The sequence below is a fragment of the Lissotriton vulgaris genome, chromosome 8 (assembly GCF_964263255.1).
Source record: "Lissotriton vulgaris chromosome 8, aLisVul1.2, whole genome shotgun sequence".
Classification (NCBI taxonomy): Eukaryota; Metazoa; Chordata; class Amphibia; order Caudata; family Salamandridae; genus Lissotriton; species Lissotriton vulgaris.
In genome coordinates this window covers 340552592-340570306 of record NC_141696.1, presented here as the reverse complement: position 1 = coordinate 340570306, position 17715 = coordinate 340552592, and the positions used below count along the sequence as shown (strand labels likewise).

The 17715-nt window shown below is 50.7% G+C and overlaps 1 protein-coding gene across 1 annotated transcript in view; it reads right to left on the bottom strand.

Moving 5' to 3' along the window:
- DIPK2B (divergent protein kinase domain 2B) overlaps positions 1–17715 on the bottom strand; it is a 328076-nt gene that overhangs the window by 110466 nt on the left and 199895 nt on the right. The window contains exon 3 of the mRNA XM_086934102.1: positions 7725–7898. Coding sequence (XP_086790228.1) covers positions 7725–7898 — 174 coding nt within the window. The remainder of the gene's footprint in view (positions 1–7724; positions 7899–17715) is intronic.

The window sequence follows — 17715 nt, the reverse complement described above, 5'->3', positions numbered from 1 at the left end:
GACCAGTGGAGGCGACCGGAAGCGTGGGGCACGCCATCTTGAAAAGGCCACGAGACGCTGACCGTGCAGCCCACGAGTGATCCTCGAAGCTGTGCACCGGGGTTTGAGAAGCCCCAGCCCCGAGCTCCACTTGCACCAAAGCTCACCCCTCCACACTCGACGAGTGCTGCGTGGGGCCCTTCTGCTTGTGTGGGCTCGACGCGTTGGCCCGGTCACTTGCCAGCTGGCTTGTGGCCCCTGTGCCGACGAAACTTGAAATACGACTCGCTTTTCTGGTTGCTCCAGATCTGCACCAGCTCCTGTGAAAAGGAGCCCCCACTCTGACCCTCCTGGTCCGAGTGATAAGCGATCTCCCGGTTCCGCGTGGATTGCTTTTGCCAAGTGCTGTTTGCTGCAATCTTGAAGCCGACGGTGCTGACGGCGAGAGCCTACGTGGGACAGATCGTGACCCGCTCCTGGACGTCGCAGATGCCCCAGAGCCCACGTGACAGCGGAGAGAAGCCTATCAACAACCACCTGATTGCGCCCGACATTGCCTGGTTCCGTCCTGGTTCCACCCTGGTCACTGCTGAGTGACCCAGACTCTGTCCCCTCTGCTTTCAGGTACTTTCCTACTTCGATCCACCCTTGGATCGCACCGGACACTTCTGCTTCACATCGCCTGCAGCTGCAACAGCTTCAAGCACCAAGAACCTGCGTGTCAGAACCCGACGCCACTTCGACCCTGTGCACCCACGGCCTGTGGGTGAGGTAACATTGCAACGCCGGTGTTCCCACACTGGTACACACCTCTAGGGTCTGTGTCTAAAGTTTTGTGTTTCTAGGTTCAGCGGAAGTATCTTTTAATTCACTTTAACTAACTTTTACGCACCATTGACAGTGCATTGGTGCGCGCCGCACTTTCCGTGCTGCACCCGTCTCCTGTGGGCTACTCCTGACTTCATCATTGCTAGTCCTGACTGCTCCCAGCGAATCTCTAGGCCCTAGGCCTAACCATTGTTCGAGAAGTGTTACTTATACCACTTTTTTAGTATATAGTCTGAGTGGCCACCCGCCCTCATCCATAATTGTGCAACTTTATATGTTTTACTGTGCTTTTGATTTAACGCTTGTGCCCCTTTCCTCATAAAGAGTACTGGGGAGTAATTTAGAAATAAATACATATATTTTTATAATATATACTTGTGTGGTGTCCTTTCATTTGATTACAGGATTGTATGTGGTAAAACAGCTCGCTTAACACGACCTCTTAAGTTAAGCCTTTAAGGCTGCTTAGTCCATGCTACCACTAGGATAGCTTGTCTAACAAGGTTGACTTACAACCTGACATCTTTGGGGTTTGTTTGGACTGATACCCAGTGGTTCCAGAATTGGAAACACTACATATCAGGCCAACTTCTCACACCGAGGTAACGGATGCCATGGGTGGCCCACTGGTATGGCACCAACTGCTTAAGGTGGGGGAGTTCTGCTTCCGGAATGGTAAGGTTGAGGGCCCAAGATTTGCTGTGATTAATCTTAAGGCCGGAGGCCCGCTCGAAAAGGGTCAGCGCAGAGTGGAGTACCGGCAGAGACTCACCGGGACGGGTAAGGGTGAGGAGAAGATCATCAGCGAACAGCGCAACCTTGTTCTCGCGACCCCCCATGCAGATACCATGTACGTCGGGTGCCCGACGGATCATTGCAGCCAGCGGTTCCACCACCAGGGCGAAGAGCAAGGGCGATAAGGGGCACCTCTGCCGGGTGTCCCTGCGGATGGGGAATGGCACAGAGAGCTGCCCATTGACCCGAATCTGGGCCTGCGGGCGAGATATGGTGCCATGATCCTAGTAATCATGCCCGGGCCCAGTCCAAGCTTACCAAGGACCGCCCGCAAGAAGGTCCAGCCCACCCGGTCAAATGCCTTCTCCGCGTCCAGCGAGAGAGGGCAAGCCGGAATATTCCAATGACGCGCCTTCCCCACCAGGTGAGCTATTTTGCGCACGTTGTCCGCTCCCTGCCGATTACGGATGAAGTCGACTTGATCCGGGTCCACAAGACCCGGCATGTGGGGATCCAGACGCTTCGCCAGGATCTTGGTGTAGATCTTAAAATCGGTGTTCAGCAAAGCAATGGGGCGATACGAGGCTCACTTCGCAGGGTCCTTCCCCGGTTTCAGAATCAGCGCTATCTCTGCCATTTCCATGCCACGAGACGGTCCCTCTGAATCGGTAAACGAGTTGAACAGCCGCAAGAGATGGGGTCCGAGCTGCGACTGGAACATAAGGTAAAAAGATAGAGGTAGACCATCCGGCCCTGGGGATTTCCCGAGGGGGAGATACAGTATGGAGGCCGCTATCTCCTCCTGGGCGATTGGCCTGTCCAAGGCCGTCGCATGGCATTGGTGTAGTGGTGTCCCCGTGTAGGCATTCAGGACGTCCGCCACGGCACCTGGGTCTGGCCGTTCCTCCTGATAAAGTGCGGTGTAGTAGGCTCGGAACACCTCGCATTTATCCGGCTCGGAGAAGGCTCTCGTCCCATAAGGGAGCTGGACATTGGCTATATGGGCCTTGGCAGCCCGCGCCCTCGGCGCCTCCCCAATAAGCTGCCCACCTTGTCTCCACCTCTTTCTACTTCACGGCCAATAGGGAGGACTCCGCCTTGTTGGTACGCAAGAGCCAGAGCTGCCCTCTGAGATTGGCGAGCCGCTGTCTAGACGCAGCAGAGGTGCTATTATGATTCTGCTGTTCCTCCCGTTTTATGTCCTGCTCAAGACTATCCTCTAGGGCTCTGGCCGCGCGCGTCCGTGCAATCGAGAGGGTGGTGATATGTCCCCGGATTGTCGCCTTGAAGGCGTACCATACGACAGGGAAGGGTGTCTCCGGCAGGTCATTACTAGCAAAGTAGGAGTCTATGGCCTCTTTGATGCTATCGACGTCGGCCGCATCCCGAAGGATGCCCGGCGGCAGACGCCACTGCGCCTCTCGAGCGGGGTAGACGCGGCCGGGTCCTGTAATAGCAATTCAACGTGCGCATGGTCCGATAGCGAGATGGCAGATATGGAAGCTCCCAACATGTCCCTCAGCAGAGCATGGGTAATAAAGAAATAGTCGATGCGGGAGTACGAGCGGTGGGCATGGGAATAGAACGAGTAGTCCGCAAGTCCCGGGGAGCGGTAGCGCCATACATCAAAGAGCCCCAGTTCCGTGATCTGTGCACGCAGATGACATGGCCCCAGAACCGCAGGCCGAGGTATCGCTACGATCTACATCCGGATCCAAAACTAAGTTAAATTCCCCCCCCAGGATCAAGGAAGGGTCTCCCCGCGGGACATGCGTTTTTAAAAGCGTGTGCAGGTACCGATCCTGCATCTGATTGGGGGCCTACACATTACATAAAGTGAAGGTGCGCCGGCCAATGTTCACACTCACCCTGAGGAAGCGCTCATCCTCACTCCTGAAGGGCTTGGGGTCCCCCCGCCTGATGCCAGTTCTGCACAGTATTGCCACACCTGCTGTCTTAGTGCTTGCCGCAGCCCAAAATTGAAGCGGGTATCTGGGGTGCGCCATGCACCCAGCATCTGCCTGCAGAAGATGGGTCTCTTGGAGAAATATGATGTCAGGGTTCTGCTGCAGGAGGTATCGCCAGGTTTGTCGCCTCTTATTGGGGGAGTTCAGGCCTTTGACGTTAAGCGTCAGGACCTTTAGTGGACTAGGTAGGGGAGCAGTCATAGTGGAGTCCTAGCGGTAGCCGCCTGCGCTCCTCCACCCCCGCCTCGCAGCCGCTTACCATCACAAACACTGTTCGCCAGCGCACCCCGGGCCAAGCGCCACCGCTGCACAGCCCCCCACCCCACACAGGTGAAGAAGAGAGGATAGAAAAGGAAGGGAAACAATGAGAGGCAGAAAGGAGAGAGAGACAAGAGGAAAGATTTATGATCCAACAGTGGCCAACAGGGCCAAGTCCAGCTGATCCCGCCATCGGGCTTCCTACACCCGAGGGTTTGGATATGCCCAGGGATGTCACTCCCATAGGGATCACTAGGGGTAGGGGCGTAGTCGGCCTCAAGGTCATCATGGGGAGGAGCCCCAGCGTCGCCCACCCGAAAGAAAGGAGCCGGGGTGCAAAACCGGGTAGGGCAGTCAACCGCAGTTACACCTTGAGGCCAAGTGGGGAGAGCGCCTGCTCCATGGATATGTGGGCCATGAGTTATCATGAACGCCCTACTGCAAGGTCATGGGGTTGGCGGGCGGAATGTAGCCTCCTCTCGGTCCCCCTCTAGGGACTTGATGTGAGCAATATTGTCCTGCTTAGACTGGGAGGCAGACTGCTCATCTATACGAGGCGAGCGGCGATGCCGGTGGACCGTGGTCCAGGTTGGTTTGGCTGGGATACGCTCCTGCCTCCATGGGCGGACCGGACTCGCCAGCGGCGATGTCGGTAGTTGCAGGAGCTGCGCCGCCTCAGCGAATTTCGTCACGACTTTCCGCTTGGCCTCCCACTGGAAGATAAGGGCAAAGGGGTGGCCCCATTGGTAGGCGATGCCCATTTCCGGCAACTTTTCTGTCACCGGCTTGAAGGCTCGCCGCCGCTGGAGGGTGTTGGGTGCCAGGTCTTGGAAAATTTGAATTTTATGGACCCTATAAGTAAGGTCCGGCATGCTCCGTGCTGCCCGCAAGATGGCCTCCTTCTCCGTAAAAAAATGGACCCTCATCAGGATATCCGGAAGGAGTCCCGGGCGCCCCGGCGGCCCGGAGACCCGATGGGCGTGATCCAGGGCCGGCGGTGAGGCATCGTCGTCTCCCCAGACTTCATGGAGGAGCTGCGCAACGTAGGTCAGGATATCCTACTCTTCTTCTCCGAGAAGCACTCCGCGGATGCAGAGGTTGTTCCGGCGGTTTCTATTCTCTAGATCTTCCTGCTTGACCTGCAGCTCTATGTTTTGCTCCTCCAGAGCCACAAGGCGTTGCCACAGGTGCGCTTGGTCCTCCGTGCGGGCATCAACTGTCTTCTCCAGGCCGTCCTCATGGTCTGCCAAGTCAGTGACCTCCCGGCGCAGCTCCCGCACACATGTGTGGACCTCAGAACATAGGGAGCCAATCTCCATTTTAAGCTCCGACATAAAGGATGTCATAAATGCCTGCGTCACCGGGGCCGCATCCCCAGAGGTCTGCGGCGTCTTCGCCACCGGTACCACTGCCCCCGCTTTGCCCCACATTGCCACCAAAGAGTTGTCCCTGGGGGGAGCTGTTGCTTCAGTCTTGCCCCCTTTGGAGCACGTCATGGCCAGGGTCGACGTGACCCGCCTGGCCTACCAGCGCCTCGAGGGCCGGAGTCGGGGCTGCTGACGCCGATATCCAAGTCGTGGTAAAGAGTTCTCTCGACCCCCTCCCTAGAGCGCCGTGTTCCAGGACTCCTGTCAACCCAATCACGAGTCGCCAGGGGGTCCCGCAGCGAAATCGCAGTAGCAGGTTCCTCCCGAGGGTGCATACAAGATGGGGGCCCCACCGCAGGTAGATCGTTCCCGGTACTGCAGAGACGGGCTTCAAGATCCCCAGGCTATAGGGGAACGGGGCACATGTCTCCCAGTCCCGTTGCAGGGAGGAGGGGGGTGCGAGGCACACAAGAGTCAAAGGTGGTAGGTCCCCGGGCAGGAGTGGACTGAGTGCGCGGGGGAAGCGGTCACTGCGTCGCCACCCACCTGGGCCTCTCTGTCATGGGCACCTCTATTCGTTCCCCTGGGGTGGTGCAGCGCCGCCGTCCCTCCGGCAGTACCAGGGGCCCCCGGACCACCATTCACAGGCGCCAATGTAGGCCCTCACCTCCACCAACGCAGCTCGCCTAAGGGACTCTCAGGCAGGGCAGAGGGGGGTCGTCCGCCTCTCACAGGGCCGTTCCAGAGGCCAGGGGGGCCCGCCAACACCAGAGGTCCCGCCCAGGGCCAAGCAGCAGCAGGCCCGTTACCGCCGCCGGGCCCGTCGAACGCCGCCAGGAGGGGGGCCCACACCGCAGGAATCTGCCACTCACCGAAAGTCAGCAGGCAGCGACTGTACAAAATAGCGGCTTGCAGGTTCGTAAGCGCCGGAGGTCACCTAGTGCAGGCACCAGCGTGGGTTCCCACCTCCACCTGCTCTCCTCACCTCGGATTCCCCCAGGCAGGGCGGGGGGGCCGCCTGTCCCTCACCGGGCCATCAGGCGTGGGGCAGGTCCATCGGCCAGGGGGGCCTCGCCAGCACCAGGGGTCACACCAGGGCCCCAGCAGCAGTAGTCCCGCCACCGCCGTCACCTCGGGGTCACTCCAGTCTCCAGGCTCACCGCTATCGCCAACGGGGGGAGCCCACGCCGCAGGAATCAGGAACCCCCAGAAGGCCAGCAGTAAGCGGGCAGCAGGACGAGCCCCCACGTGGGGCACGCAAGATGGCGGCTCACAGGCTCTTCAGCTTCGAGGGTCGCAGGGGTCCGATGACCAGGAGCAGAAAGCCCACCGGTCGGTCTCGCCACAGGAACACCCCAGCCCGTACACCGCGAGCGGGGGAGCGCGCCTCCGGAGTCAGCTACCCCTCCGGGGACAGCGGGCAGCCGGACGGGTCTCCGGGCAGGCTCTGTAAGATGGTGGCTCCCGCCTGAGGGCCTTCGTCGTCCCCGCGCCGCCGGTCCCTGCCTTCGCTACAGACCGTGAATAAAAATCACCCAAGGCTCCCCGGGACGCACAGGTCTGTGGCTACCATTGGGAAGGTAGCGATCGCCCCAGGCTCCGCTGGAAATAGCTTAAAGTGGTGGTGGACGCCGGGAGCTCACAGGAGACACATCCTACCACATTGCGGGTTAGACCACGCCCCCAGAGCGGCGATATTTTAAGGCCGTTCTTGATAATATGCCCCTGAGTTGGTGGATCGACAGAAAACATTTAGGCCCAGATTTACTACGTTTTTGTGTCGGATTTGCTTCACTTTTATGGCATAGCCCTGAAACAAAATCCTTTTTGGCATTTTCTGTGTCACGCTAAGTCACTTTGCGGTGCCTTTGATTACTTTGCACTGGGGATGCTTTCCATGGGTGGAACATGGGCATTCCCATAGATCCATCCATGCATTTTGATGCATTGCCCCGATTTACAAAGGTTTGTAAACTTTGGGTTGTGCCAAAAAGCTAAGCCTCCGTGAAACAGATGTAACGAGCAGAAATATCCTTATTTCTCCACCTTGTGTCTTCGTTCTATGTGTAGGAAAGAGCCCCCTTTTGCATTGTTACCCACCACTTTTTGCCTGACATCTGATGCAACCTGATTTGATGTGCCCTGGGTCCCTGACAATTAGGTTCCTATGGCCCATCAATTCTCATATCAGCCCATCAATTCTCCTTAAAATTGAGTGACTATCATAAGATAACAATGCAATGATACATTGTAGTATCTTCTTAGATTTAGAGTGGGTAATGACATTGCAAGACAACGCCTAAGGGCTCAGATGTGATACATGTCTATTTGTCACAGTCTTCCGTATATATTATATTATATTATATTATATTATATTATATTATATTATATTATATTATATTATATTAAATTATGATACAATAATGTATTAATCATGCACATTGCCTTTTCAGAGTAGAGACATCATGTTGAAAGAAACAAAGTAATTTATTTCAGATCATTATTGAGATCACACATAGCCCAAACTCAATGTTGTCAGCTATCCACCACAGTAGTTTTAAGTGACTGTTTCCTATGACTGAAAAAGTACCTGTAAGACAATAGGATGTGCATTGATAGACAAAGTGTACAGCAGGCGCATTTTGTCCCGGTCTGTGAAGTGATCCATGAAAACACTACCGGCGTCGCGCACTTCTGCATAGCGTCGGACAATGCGGTCCAGGAGCCTCTGCGAGGGACAGCGTAGTACCGGACTGGCCAACCCCTACAAACACAGGAAAAGAGAGGTTTTTGAAGAATTTCATGCAGTTTCAATACAATATGCAGAAGAGCACATAAAAGCCATTCCATTATTGGAAGATTGGTTACTAAACGAATAACTGACAATATACAGCTCCTGAAACTGCATCTAGATGTATGCATGCACTATGTTTTTTATTGTTGATTGATTAAAATCACACAATACACAATAGCATATCAAATTACAAAAATAATTAAAACAAACAGTAGAGGTAAAATGTAGGGCCCAATCCACAAAGGCAAATCTATGTGCGTAGATCTTTGCTCACATAGGAGCCCATTAGGATGGCGGGTGGATCGCCCCCGCCAGGCTGGCGATCCGCCCGCCATATTAACATGGCTGGGGGGTCCGCGGCAGATGGAAAGACTGTCCGCCGCTTTTCCGCCCTGGTCACAAAAGGGTTCTATATGGTGGCGGTGTCTATCAGACACGGCTAGCCATATTACAATGGGCATTTTCCATGGGCAATGCCGCCACGGAAAGGCATGTAGAATCTACCTGCGGGGGCCCGTTTCAGGCCCCTAGGGACTCCAAGTGGGTGGGAGGTGCAGATGGTACCCCCCTGCATTTCAAAGAACAATATGGCAGGCACCGCGTGGTGCACAACATGTATTTTTACCACTGCGGCAGGCGGTGCTTTCAGCACCGCCCGCCGCAATGTTAAAAAAAACGGATGCGCCCGCCACTGTGGCGGTCGCATCCTAATTTCCCCCACGGGACCTCCGCACTTATGGCGGACGGTCCCTTGTACCCTAAAGATGGCGGGCGGGCAAAATCCACCCGCCATCCTAATGGGGGCCATAGTGTTTCTCCTAGGACTGGATGGAGATCTCTGTCCGGATGGCATACACTAATTTTAGCTGGAAACAGAGATCCAATAGTGGGTTTTATAAGTCTCCACCACCCTACTCATGAGGAAGGACGTTCTTAAGACAGATAGTATGACCAAGCAAACCTACTAGTAATTTTACAATCAAAGTTTTTTGATTTGTGATTCTGAGGGAAATTTGGGCATCGGAGCGGTGGAAACAAAGGCAGCATTCATCTGACCTTTTTTCACACAAACATATGACTCACAAAAATCCAGCCAGTACACCAATTACCACACCCTAAGCTCTGTCTCCTTCCCCTTCCAATGCTTGAATTTCAGAATGCCATATTACAGCTCCAACCTCAGATTGCTGCCAGCCCCACTCGAGAGGCAGACAAACTAGTTCAAGTTCGAGCATTTATATAGCGCGCTACTCACCCAGAGGGTCTCAAGGCGTTTGGGGAGGGGGTTCATTATTTGTCGAATAGCCAGGTTTTGAGTTCTTTTCTGAAGGAGATGTGGTTTTGTGTAAGGCGGAGGTGAGTGGGGAGTGAGTTCCAGGTCTTGGCAGCAAGGAAGGAGAAGGATCTGCCACCCGTGGTGGATTTTCGGATGCGCGGGACTGTGGCGAGGGCTTGATTGGACGATCTTAGTTGGCGGGTGGGTTTGTAGAAGGACAGTCGAGTGTTGAGGCATTCGGGTCCTAGATTGTAGAGGGCCTTGTGTGCGTGGGTGAGAAGGCGGAATGTAATTCTTTTGTTGACGGGAAGCCAGTGGAGGTCTTTTAGGTGTCTGGTGATGTGATCTTGGCGAGGGATGTCTAACATGAGTCTCGCTGATGCGTTTTGGATGCGTTGGAGTTTTTTCTGTAATTTTGCTGTGATTCCAGCGTAAAGCGTGTTACCATAATCCAGTCGACTCGTGACCAGTGCGTGGGTGACAGTCTTTCTTGTCTCGAGGGGGATGCAGCGGAAGATCTTTTTGAGAATGCGAAGTACATTGAAGCAGGAGGATGGGACTGCGTTGACTTGTCTGGACATCGAGAGAGAGGAGTCTAGGATGAAGCCAAGGTTACGAGCATGGTCTGTGGGTGTGGGTGCTGTGCCCAGAGCGGAAGGCCACCAAGAGTCGTCCCAAGCAGAGGGGGAAGATTCTAGGATGAGCACCTCCGTTTTGTCTGAGTTGAGTTTTAGACGGCTATGTTTCATCCATTCGGCTACTTCTTTCATGCCTTTGTGAAGGTTGGTTTTGGTGGTGTTAGGGTCTTTGGTGAGGGAAAGGATTAACTGGGTGTCGTCGGCGTAAGAGATGATGTTAAGGTTGTGTTGACGCGCGATGGAGGCGAGTGGACTCATGTAAACATTGAAGAGGGTGGGACTGAGTGAAGATCCTTGTGGTACGCCACAGATGACTTCAGTGGCCTCTGAGTTGAATGGGGGAAGTCGGACTCTTTGAGTTCTCCCAGCGAGGAATGAGGTGATCCAGTCCAAGGCTTTTCCATGTAAGGAGGAGACAGACCTTGTCTTCACATCTTTTATTGATCATTAAAGGGAGCTGCACGGTCTGCATCCATGCACCCTCAGTGGAGCGGAGAAGTCTTGCATTCGGCAGGAAGTGACAGACTCTGTCAGTGCGTTAAGGGTGAAAGTACGAATTGCGGATATTTGATGAAGAGATGACAAGATGAGAGGAATTTTGTGATAGAGAAGTTTGACAGTATACAGGTGGTAAAAGCTATTCTTGGAGGCAGGCCCGTCCCTGTATACAGGAAGAACCTTTGCTACCTGTATCGTGGAAAATGGCTCCTTTCCCTATATCCCATCTTCCTCTCACCGTCCTTGAAAAATGCACCTTCTCCACCCTGGACCCTGATCTGCTACATTGTCTGTTTGAGGGAATCCCAATATAAGACCACTGAAGAAACTGAACTTCTCTATTTTACCACTTCATTTCAATTCCACACGCATGCCATACTTCCTCCCCTACAGATAGGCCCACATCACACATCCCCACTCCCTTTTTAAGGTTTATAATGATCAAAGCCAGGCTCTAGGCAGGGAAAGGAGTATGCACTGTCACAGTAAGGTACAGAAGAAGAACATGCACCTGAGAATCCTCTGACTTTTTTAGCTTTGAAGAAAACATCCATGGTCACAAAGAAACAGATATTTCAGCAGGTAAACCAGGAATAAGAGTGCCTAAGTCATGAACAATGATTGTTAGAGAATAGCCAAATCTGAAAGAAAAGTCATTAACTTTTATTTCATGGAGAAAGCCTTTTTTCCTGGCGATCAACTACAAACCCAGAGTATCAGTTTGTGCCATGACATCCTTTGGGTAGTTCATCCTGGAACAAAAAAGATGCAAGACATAGTTTCATGGAAGTTTTTGTGACCTACTCTGAAAAACACTTGGGAGGCTTATGTAAAACAATGTATAATCTGTGCACTAAATAAAGTAGCCTCAAGACAAGCTATCAGGGGTCGCCAACCAGTAGCTCATGAGCTACTGTAGCTCTCCAGCTACCTCTGAGTAGCTCACCTGTGTGCAGCTCAGCTTAATAAATTAGAAGGTTTTGCTTGGTTGAATTAACATACATATAAACAATTGAGATTATACAACACTAATAATATTAGTAGCTCTAATTGAGTTTCATTGAATTGAACATAAGTAGCTCTCAGTAAAGAAAAGGTTGGAGACCCCTTCTATTTCAAGTGCTGCCCAAACCTCAGAAACCTTAGTCTTTGTGGTAGAAATTCCTACATCTCAAGAGTATATAGTACTTTGGGTAGTGGCTGAATATTTACTGAAATTTGCACATTAAACCATACTGTACAAATTATCCAAAGCAGTTGATTTGGCAAGACATTGTTTTAGGGAACTAGTTAGGCTCAATGCTTACCTGTGGTGATTAGAACAGACAGGAAACCCAGTTTATGTCTCTCTGTTGGAACACTTTAATACAACAGTTTAATACAATTAACTTTAAATAAGCTAGGTATCATCCTCAAAGTGATGGATAGACCGAGAGACTCAGACCAAAGAGCATGTGTTGCATTGTTTTATAGCAGACCATCAGGAAAATTGGGTCTTTTGGATACCTCTAGTGGAAAATCGAGTCCAACAACTTTCGTGCCTATGGTTATAACTATCAAATGTGGCTGCCTGCCTTTTCCTCCCTTAATCTCTTTCAGTACAGTTGCTGGTACAATTCCTCTATACAGTAAGGCAATCAGTTATCCACTATCTATTAAAGGCCAAAGCATCATATAAAAGATTTGCAGATCAAAAACTAATTCTAGTACAAAACTCTTGGTAAGGGCAGCAGAATATGTAGTGATTCCAAGGTCACAACAAAATGTTTCTCTCGCTTTGTGGGTTACTTTCCATCCCTGGAGCAGGTGGATCCTGCTGCAGTCCAACTTAACCTGCCATAAAGTTGGAAGACTTACCACGTGGTTCATGTTTCTAGGGTTCAATCAGCCAATGGCAATCAACAAATCAGACCTCCTTCACAACAAGCCAAAAGTCCCACTTTGTGTCATCTGGTCGCATTTGACCGGGACAAAGTCAACGTTTCATGCTGGCTGTGATGGAGCGCGGGTCGGATATAGTGAGAGGTAGGGCCCGGTCAAGTTTTTACCTTCTGACTTAGTCGCACTTTTTGAGCTTCTTCCTCTCAATGTCGATCGAGTCTCCTCATCAGGCCAGCTTTGGGTTTGATGATAGTGGCTTGGTCCAGCGGGAGGCCTCGATGAACTGCTGGTAGTTAGGTCAGTTACGAAAAGCTCCAGAGCTGCAGCGGGATGAACCTGGATTTCAGGCCAGTTGGCGGTTCGCTATCGCCATCTTGACTCTTGATGACAGGTCGGTCAACTTATGGAGCTTTTTGGTCAAAATGCTCGAAACGTTCTCAAACTTCTCTAAAGGGCAGTTGAAGGTGGTCAGCTGGTTTCATCTTGCTGGAGATAATGCAGGTGGAGCTCTTTTACCCTGTTGCTTTCAGGGAGTCCCCCTTTAAATTTCCAGAGTAAGGCAAAGCCCTCATCAGCTGTGGTTCCAAAGTTTGTAGCAGGTGCAGCCATTCAGAGTACAGTCCTCTTAACCCCTTCTGTGCTGATGACGAGCCCAGGCTCGTCATGCAGCACGGTGCTCGTGTGCTGGTGACGAGCCTGGGCTCGTCATGAGCCGTGGAACGCTCACACGCGGGGCTAATTTCCCCGCTGTGCTGAGCGTTCCATTGCGCGGGCGTGGTCATGACGAGCCTAGGCTCGTCACCAGCACACGAGCACCGTGCTGCATGACGAGCCTGGGCTCGTCATGAGCACAGCGGCGCCGTGCGCGGCCCCCCTCCCCCCCGCGCTGTGGGGAAATTAGCCCCGCAGCGAAGGGGTTAATGCAGCCCATGATTCCAGCAGGGCAGTTTTTCTTCTTCTTGTCTCTTCAGGCAGGGTTCTGGTTTACTCAGGTGCAGTCATTCAGAGTGCAGTCCTCTTGGTCCTCCTGTATAAAAAACATCCTCCAAAGTGTTGCCTAGTATTGTCCCAGAAAGCACTGTTCTTTAATATCCAAAATTGAGAAAATCTCTCCTGGAGCTTAAGGTCTGGCTAACTCAACCTACTGGCGTGGCTAACTTTCCCTAACACTACGCTTCCAGCCAGTCTGCTAATTCAATTACTGGGGCTCACATCTGGCTGGAGGTGCAGGAAGTGGGGGTGGGTCTGTCTGCTGTCTTAAGTCTGTCTCCCTCTTTGAAGACGAGTTTGGCTACCCAGCCCCCTTCCTTGCTTTTGTTCTGCCACTGCAGATCTCCTCCTACCAGATTTCTCTTAGTTTCCTTTTTTGGCCACCTCACACCTCATCAGAGCAGCTTGGCTCAGCCGTTTAAAGGCTGGCCAATGAGGAGAGGCTACTCCAGAGCTGGATTTATGCATATCAGAAAAGCATTTTCTTTTCTGTCATAGTTAAAATAAATCAAACCATGGCAAGCTATTGGATATCTTGAGAAAGTTGCCACTGTGTTGCACAAGTTTTAGAGTGGCCATTTACATTTGCTGGTCTCGAGCCAGTCTTCTTCCCTCCTCAGTAGAATTGTGAATGACTCCCAGGACAAGACACACTAGCGGACTACCATTAGAAGATTGTTACCTCTTCCTGTCTGGAAGCCAAAGAGGGTGTGAGCCTAAAAGGCGAGCTTCAAACGGGAAGCCAACTTTCAAGGGCAAAGGTTGGACACACATGGGACGGGTTGCTCTTTGTATCTGATAAACAGGTTGACGTTGGGGACAGTTGCCAAACCAGTTTTCTGGTGGGCATGTAGCCCTCTGGCAGCCCCAACTCTAGGGTGGACTGCCAAGCTCCACACACACAGAGACGGGTTCTGCCTTCTTGGGAGTGGGCAGAATATTGCCCTCTGGTAAAGCCAGATGCCACACTTTGCAGGAAGTCGTCATCAGCCAGGAGAGAACCTGGTAGCCCATTTGTCACAGCATCCCTAGAGGACAAGTTGTGGGCATAAAAGTGGCATCCCTTCATCCAGACCTCAGAACATGTCTGCACTGGAAAGAAGACCAAAAAGGACTTCCCTGCTGTTCCCTGGACCTGGCAAATACAGTCTGCACAAAAGACTGGACTGCACCTGCTGATCCCTGGGCTAGTAAAGAGAGTACTATGCCTGTGGTGCCCTGCTCAATAAAAGTTGTCCCAGAGCCCCAGACAGAAGAGATGACATCCAAGAGTCAGTTGGCTGACTAGTTCTAGGGCCCCAAAAGCTGAAGAAGCCTGCCTTTGCGAGTTGGTAGCTGCAGTTACTTAATTGCTAGTGACTGCTAAAGTGAAGCCTGGGAGATCGCGTCTTGATGCTCAAAAGTTACACCTGAGTTTGCTGGACCCTGTAGAGTTGTCAGAATGTAGTTTGGTCATCCATGATGAGCACTAGCTTCAGTTAAAGGGAACCACTGCTTTCACTGTTATCGGGGACCAGTAGAACATTGGCGACTGGTTTTTGCCTGGACTTCACCTGGACATCATAGGACAAAGACTTCTGCAGCCAAATTTGCCCCACAGTGTTCGTGGACCGAGTAGTGACCACATGAAGACCACTGTCAACCAGATCAGTATCCACAGCATCCTCCAGCATCTCCAGCATCCTGTATCCCACTCCATTTATGTTTATGGCAGGTTGCCCATTGAGCCGGGAACTGGACTGGAGACTGCATTGACTGAAAGGTAACTGTTCTGGCAAGTCCGAACACACCTTTACAAATGTTTTTCAAAGTTTTCAAAGTAACTGCTGACTGGTGTAGTTGCCAATGCTTGTTTGTAATTTTAGTGAAAAGCAGTGATTTATTAATTACTTAACAATGTATATCTCTGGAACCCTTTGGTGTATTTTGCCCACTTTCGAATTTTATAAATTTGTGTTGATTTCATTTGTGTTGTGTTTCTTTCTTATTCAATTGTTTTGGTACTTCTAAATGCTTTGCACTAGTTCCTTTGTTAAAGCTTGACTGCTTAAAGCCACAGCTACCTAGGGTTGAGCTATCCTTTTACAAATAAGCCTGACTGTACCTAAGACAGATTTGCGACTTTATGACCTGGTGAATTTGCCAACCACGTCGTATAATAAGCTTCTTTTCTCACAATATTATGTACCATCTAGAAAGAATTAAGTTATAATTTTGGGAAGAAATGGGTCAGTCTCAAAGTTTAGTTTCATTGATGTAACTTTATAGAGCTCTGATTGTTCTATTGTGAATTTCTGTTGAAGGTGGTGAAAGAGTATGGATGAATCCTGGAGCGTAAGTCATTTAGTTGTAATAGTCCCGTAAGAAATTGGGTTATTAGTTGAGAGGCATGAAAGCCCATTCAAATAATAAGCATAATACTTGTCTGTTTGAACCACAAAAAGTAACTAAAAGTAATCTAGCCATTTTAAGCCACATCAAGGGTCCAGGACCTCGAGGGCACCACTTGTGAGCTAGGCCTCACTCCAGCAGGGACCAGCAGGAACATGTGGGTAAGTTCAAGGGTCTGTGGAGCTTGTTGTGTCCCTGTAGCTCACACAGGAGGCAATTCCAGCTAGCTGTTGGATTTGCTCTGGTGGTCCTGGGTTCAAGAAGGAGGCCCAGTCTTCCTTCCTCAGGTGCAGCAGGACAGCAGACTGCAGTGCAGTCCTTCCAGCACAAGGGCAGCAGGGCAGTCCTTCCAGCAGAAGGTTAGCAGAACAGTCTTTCTTCTGAGCCTTCAACAAGTATATAAGTGGTCTGAAGAGTACTGGGAGTCCAATATGTATCCCTTAGGGGTGACTAATAGGAATTTAAATGGAAAGTTTAGGCCTGGCAAACGGTTGATTTTGCCAGGTCGAAATGGTAAGTTAAAATAGCACTATAGGATGCAGTGGCAGGCCTGAGAAATGTTTTAAAGCGCTACTTTAGTGAGTGGCAAAATGAGTACTGCATGCTAACTAGTAGCATTTAATTTACAGGCCACTGAAAGCCCATCCATTCTGGGAATCTCCTGAACAACAAAAAAATCTTGCATAAGGCCTGAAATTCCAAGACAACTACTAGTGGCCACATTTGGAGAAGGCAAGAACCCACTTGACACTTGGGCTTTCATTTTTGTGATCTGTATTAGCTGCTCTGCTTTTCTATTGTAAATTGAGAGAAGATTTTTTAACAGACAAACTTCTCGAGCCACACATTTGTCTTTATGATATGTGATAAATATAGGGGCATATTTACTAGTAAAGTGGCGAAGCGTGTCGTTAAGTCAAGAAGGCTAATGACACACTTCGTCACTTTAGAAACGCAGGTATGCACCATATTCATAAGTATATGGTGTAGCACCATATTTACAAGGATATGGGGCAGCCCTGTGTTTCCCCCTCCACTGGCGCTAAATTTAGCTGCCTAGATCCAACGCAGGCACCCTTGCACCATAGTGCAAGGGTGTCTCTGTTGCAGGGGAAGATTATTTAAGTGCAGGAAGGTGTCCCTTCCTGCATATAAACAATCTTTAAATGGCTTTTTGCAACTTCTATGTGTGATGCTCAATGCAAAGTTGTGAATGTCATGTTTTTAAAATGATTGTTTATGTGCAGAAGGGGGACCTTCCTGCACATAAACAATCATTGGCGTTTTTCTCTCTCCATGTCTGCTGCACAATGCTGCACACATGGAAACAGCAAAAATGAGGAGTTATTAAACATTTCTCCTCATTTCACCAGGGTAAGACCAGGTTTTCCTTGGCCTTAAATTTAATACTGCCCCATATTTATGTCAACCTTGTAAATATGGGGTAGTGTCCAAATCAATGAGTGTTGCAGTGGAATACCCAGAGCAACACCCATTGCTCTCCCCTTTCACGCTAAGTATAGTGTGAAAGGGGGCCTTTTAAACAAGGCAGCATTAAGCCATGTTAAGTGGCTTAAAGCTGCCCTGTAAATAAGGTGAAGCCCCTATCACCACCACAATGTCAGAAAAAGTGATGTTATGGTGGAGATAGGGGCTTGTAAATATGCCCCAGAGTGTTACAAATTGTCAGAGCCCAAGCAACCTACCCTGCCCTTAAAGTAATCCTAACTGATCAACAATGCTACCACTGGAAGGTCAAGATAAATAGGCTTTAGGTATCTACACTACCATTGAAAGCAACATAATCCAGGGCCAGAGGAAAACCAATCCGAAACACTGAAGCTACCATGTACACCTGGACCATGAGCTGGAGAAGAGACCTGCATCCTGGGGCTGTATTACGAAAATGGGGGACTTTCCTTGTTTGTGCCACGGCGCACCTTTGAAAAGGTGCACCCTGCACAAACAAGGAAAGTGTGCCATTTTAGAATGAATGTGTCGCTCCCAGGGCAGCCACAAACGTATGTTGCCTTTCAAGTGAAATACGGAGCGGCTTTGAAGAAGCCTCTCCGTGTTTAGGTGTGTAGGTGGCAAGCCACCTGCACTTTCAAGA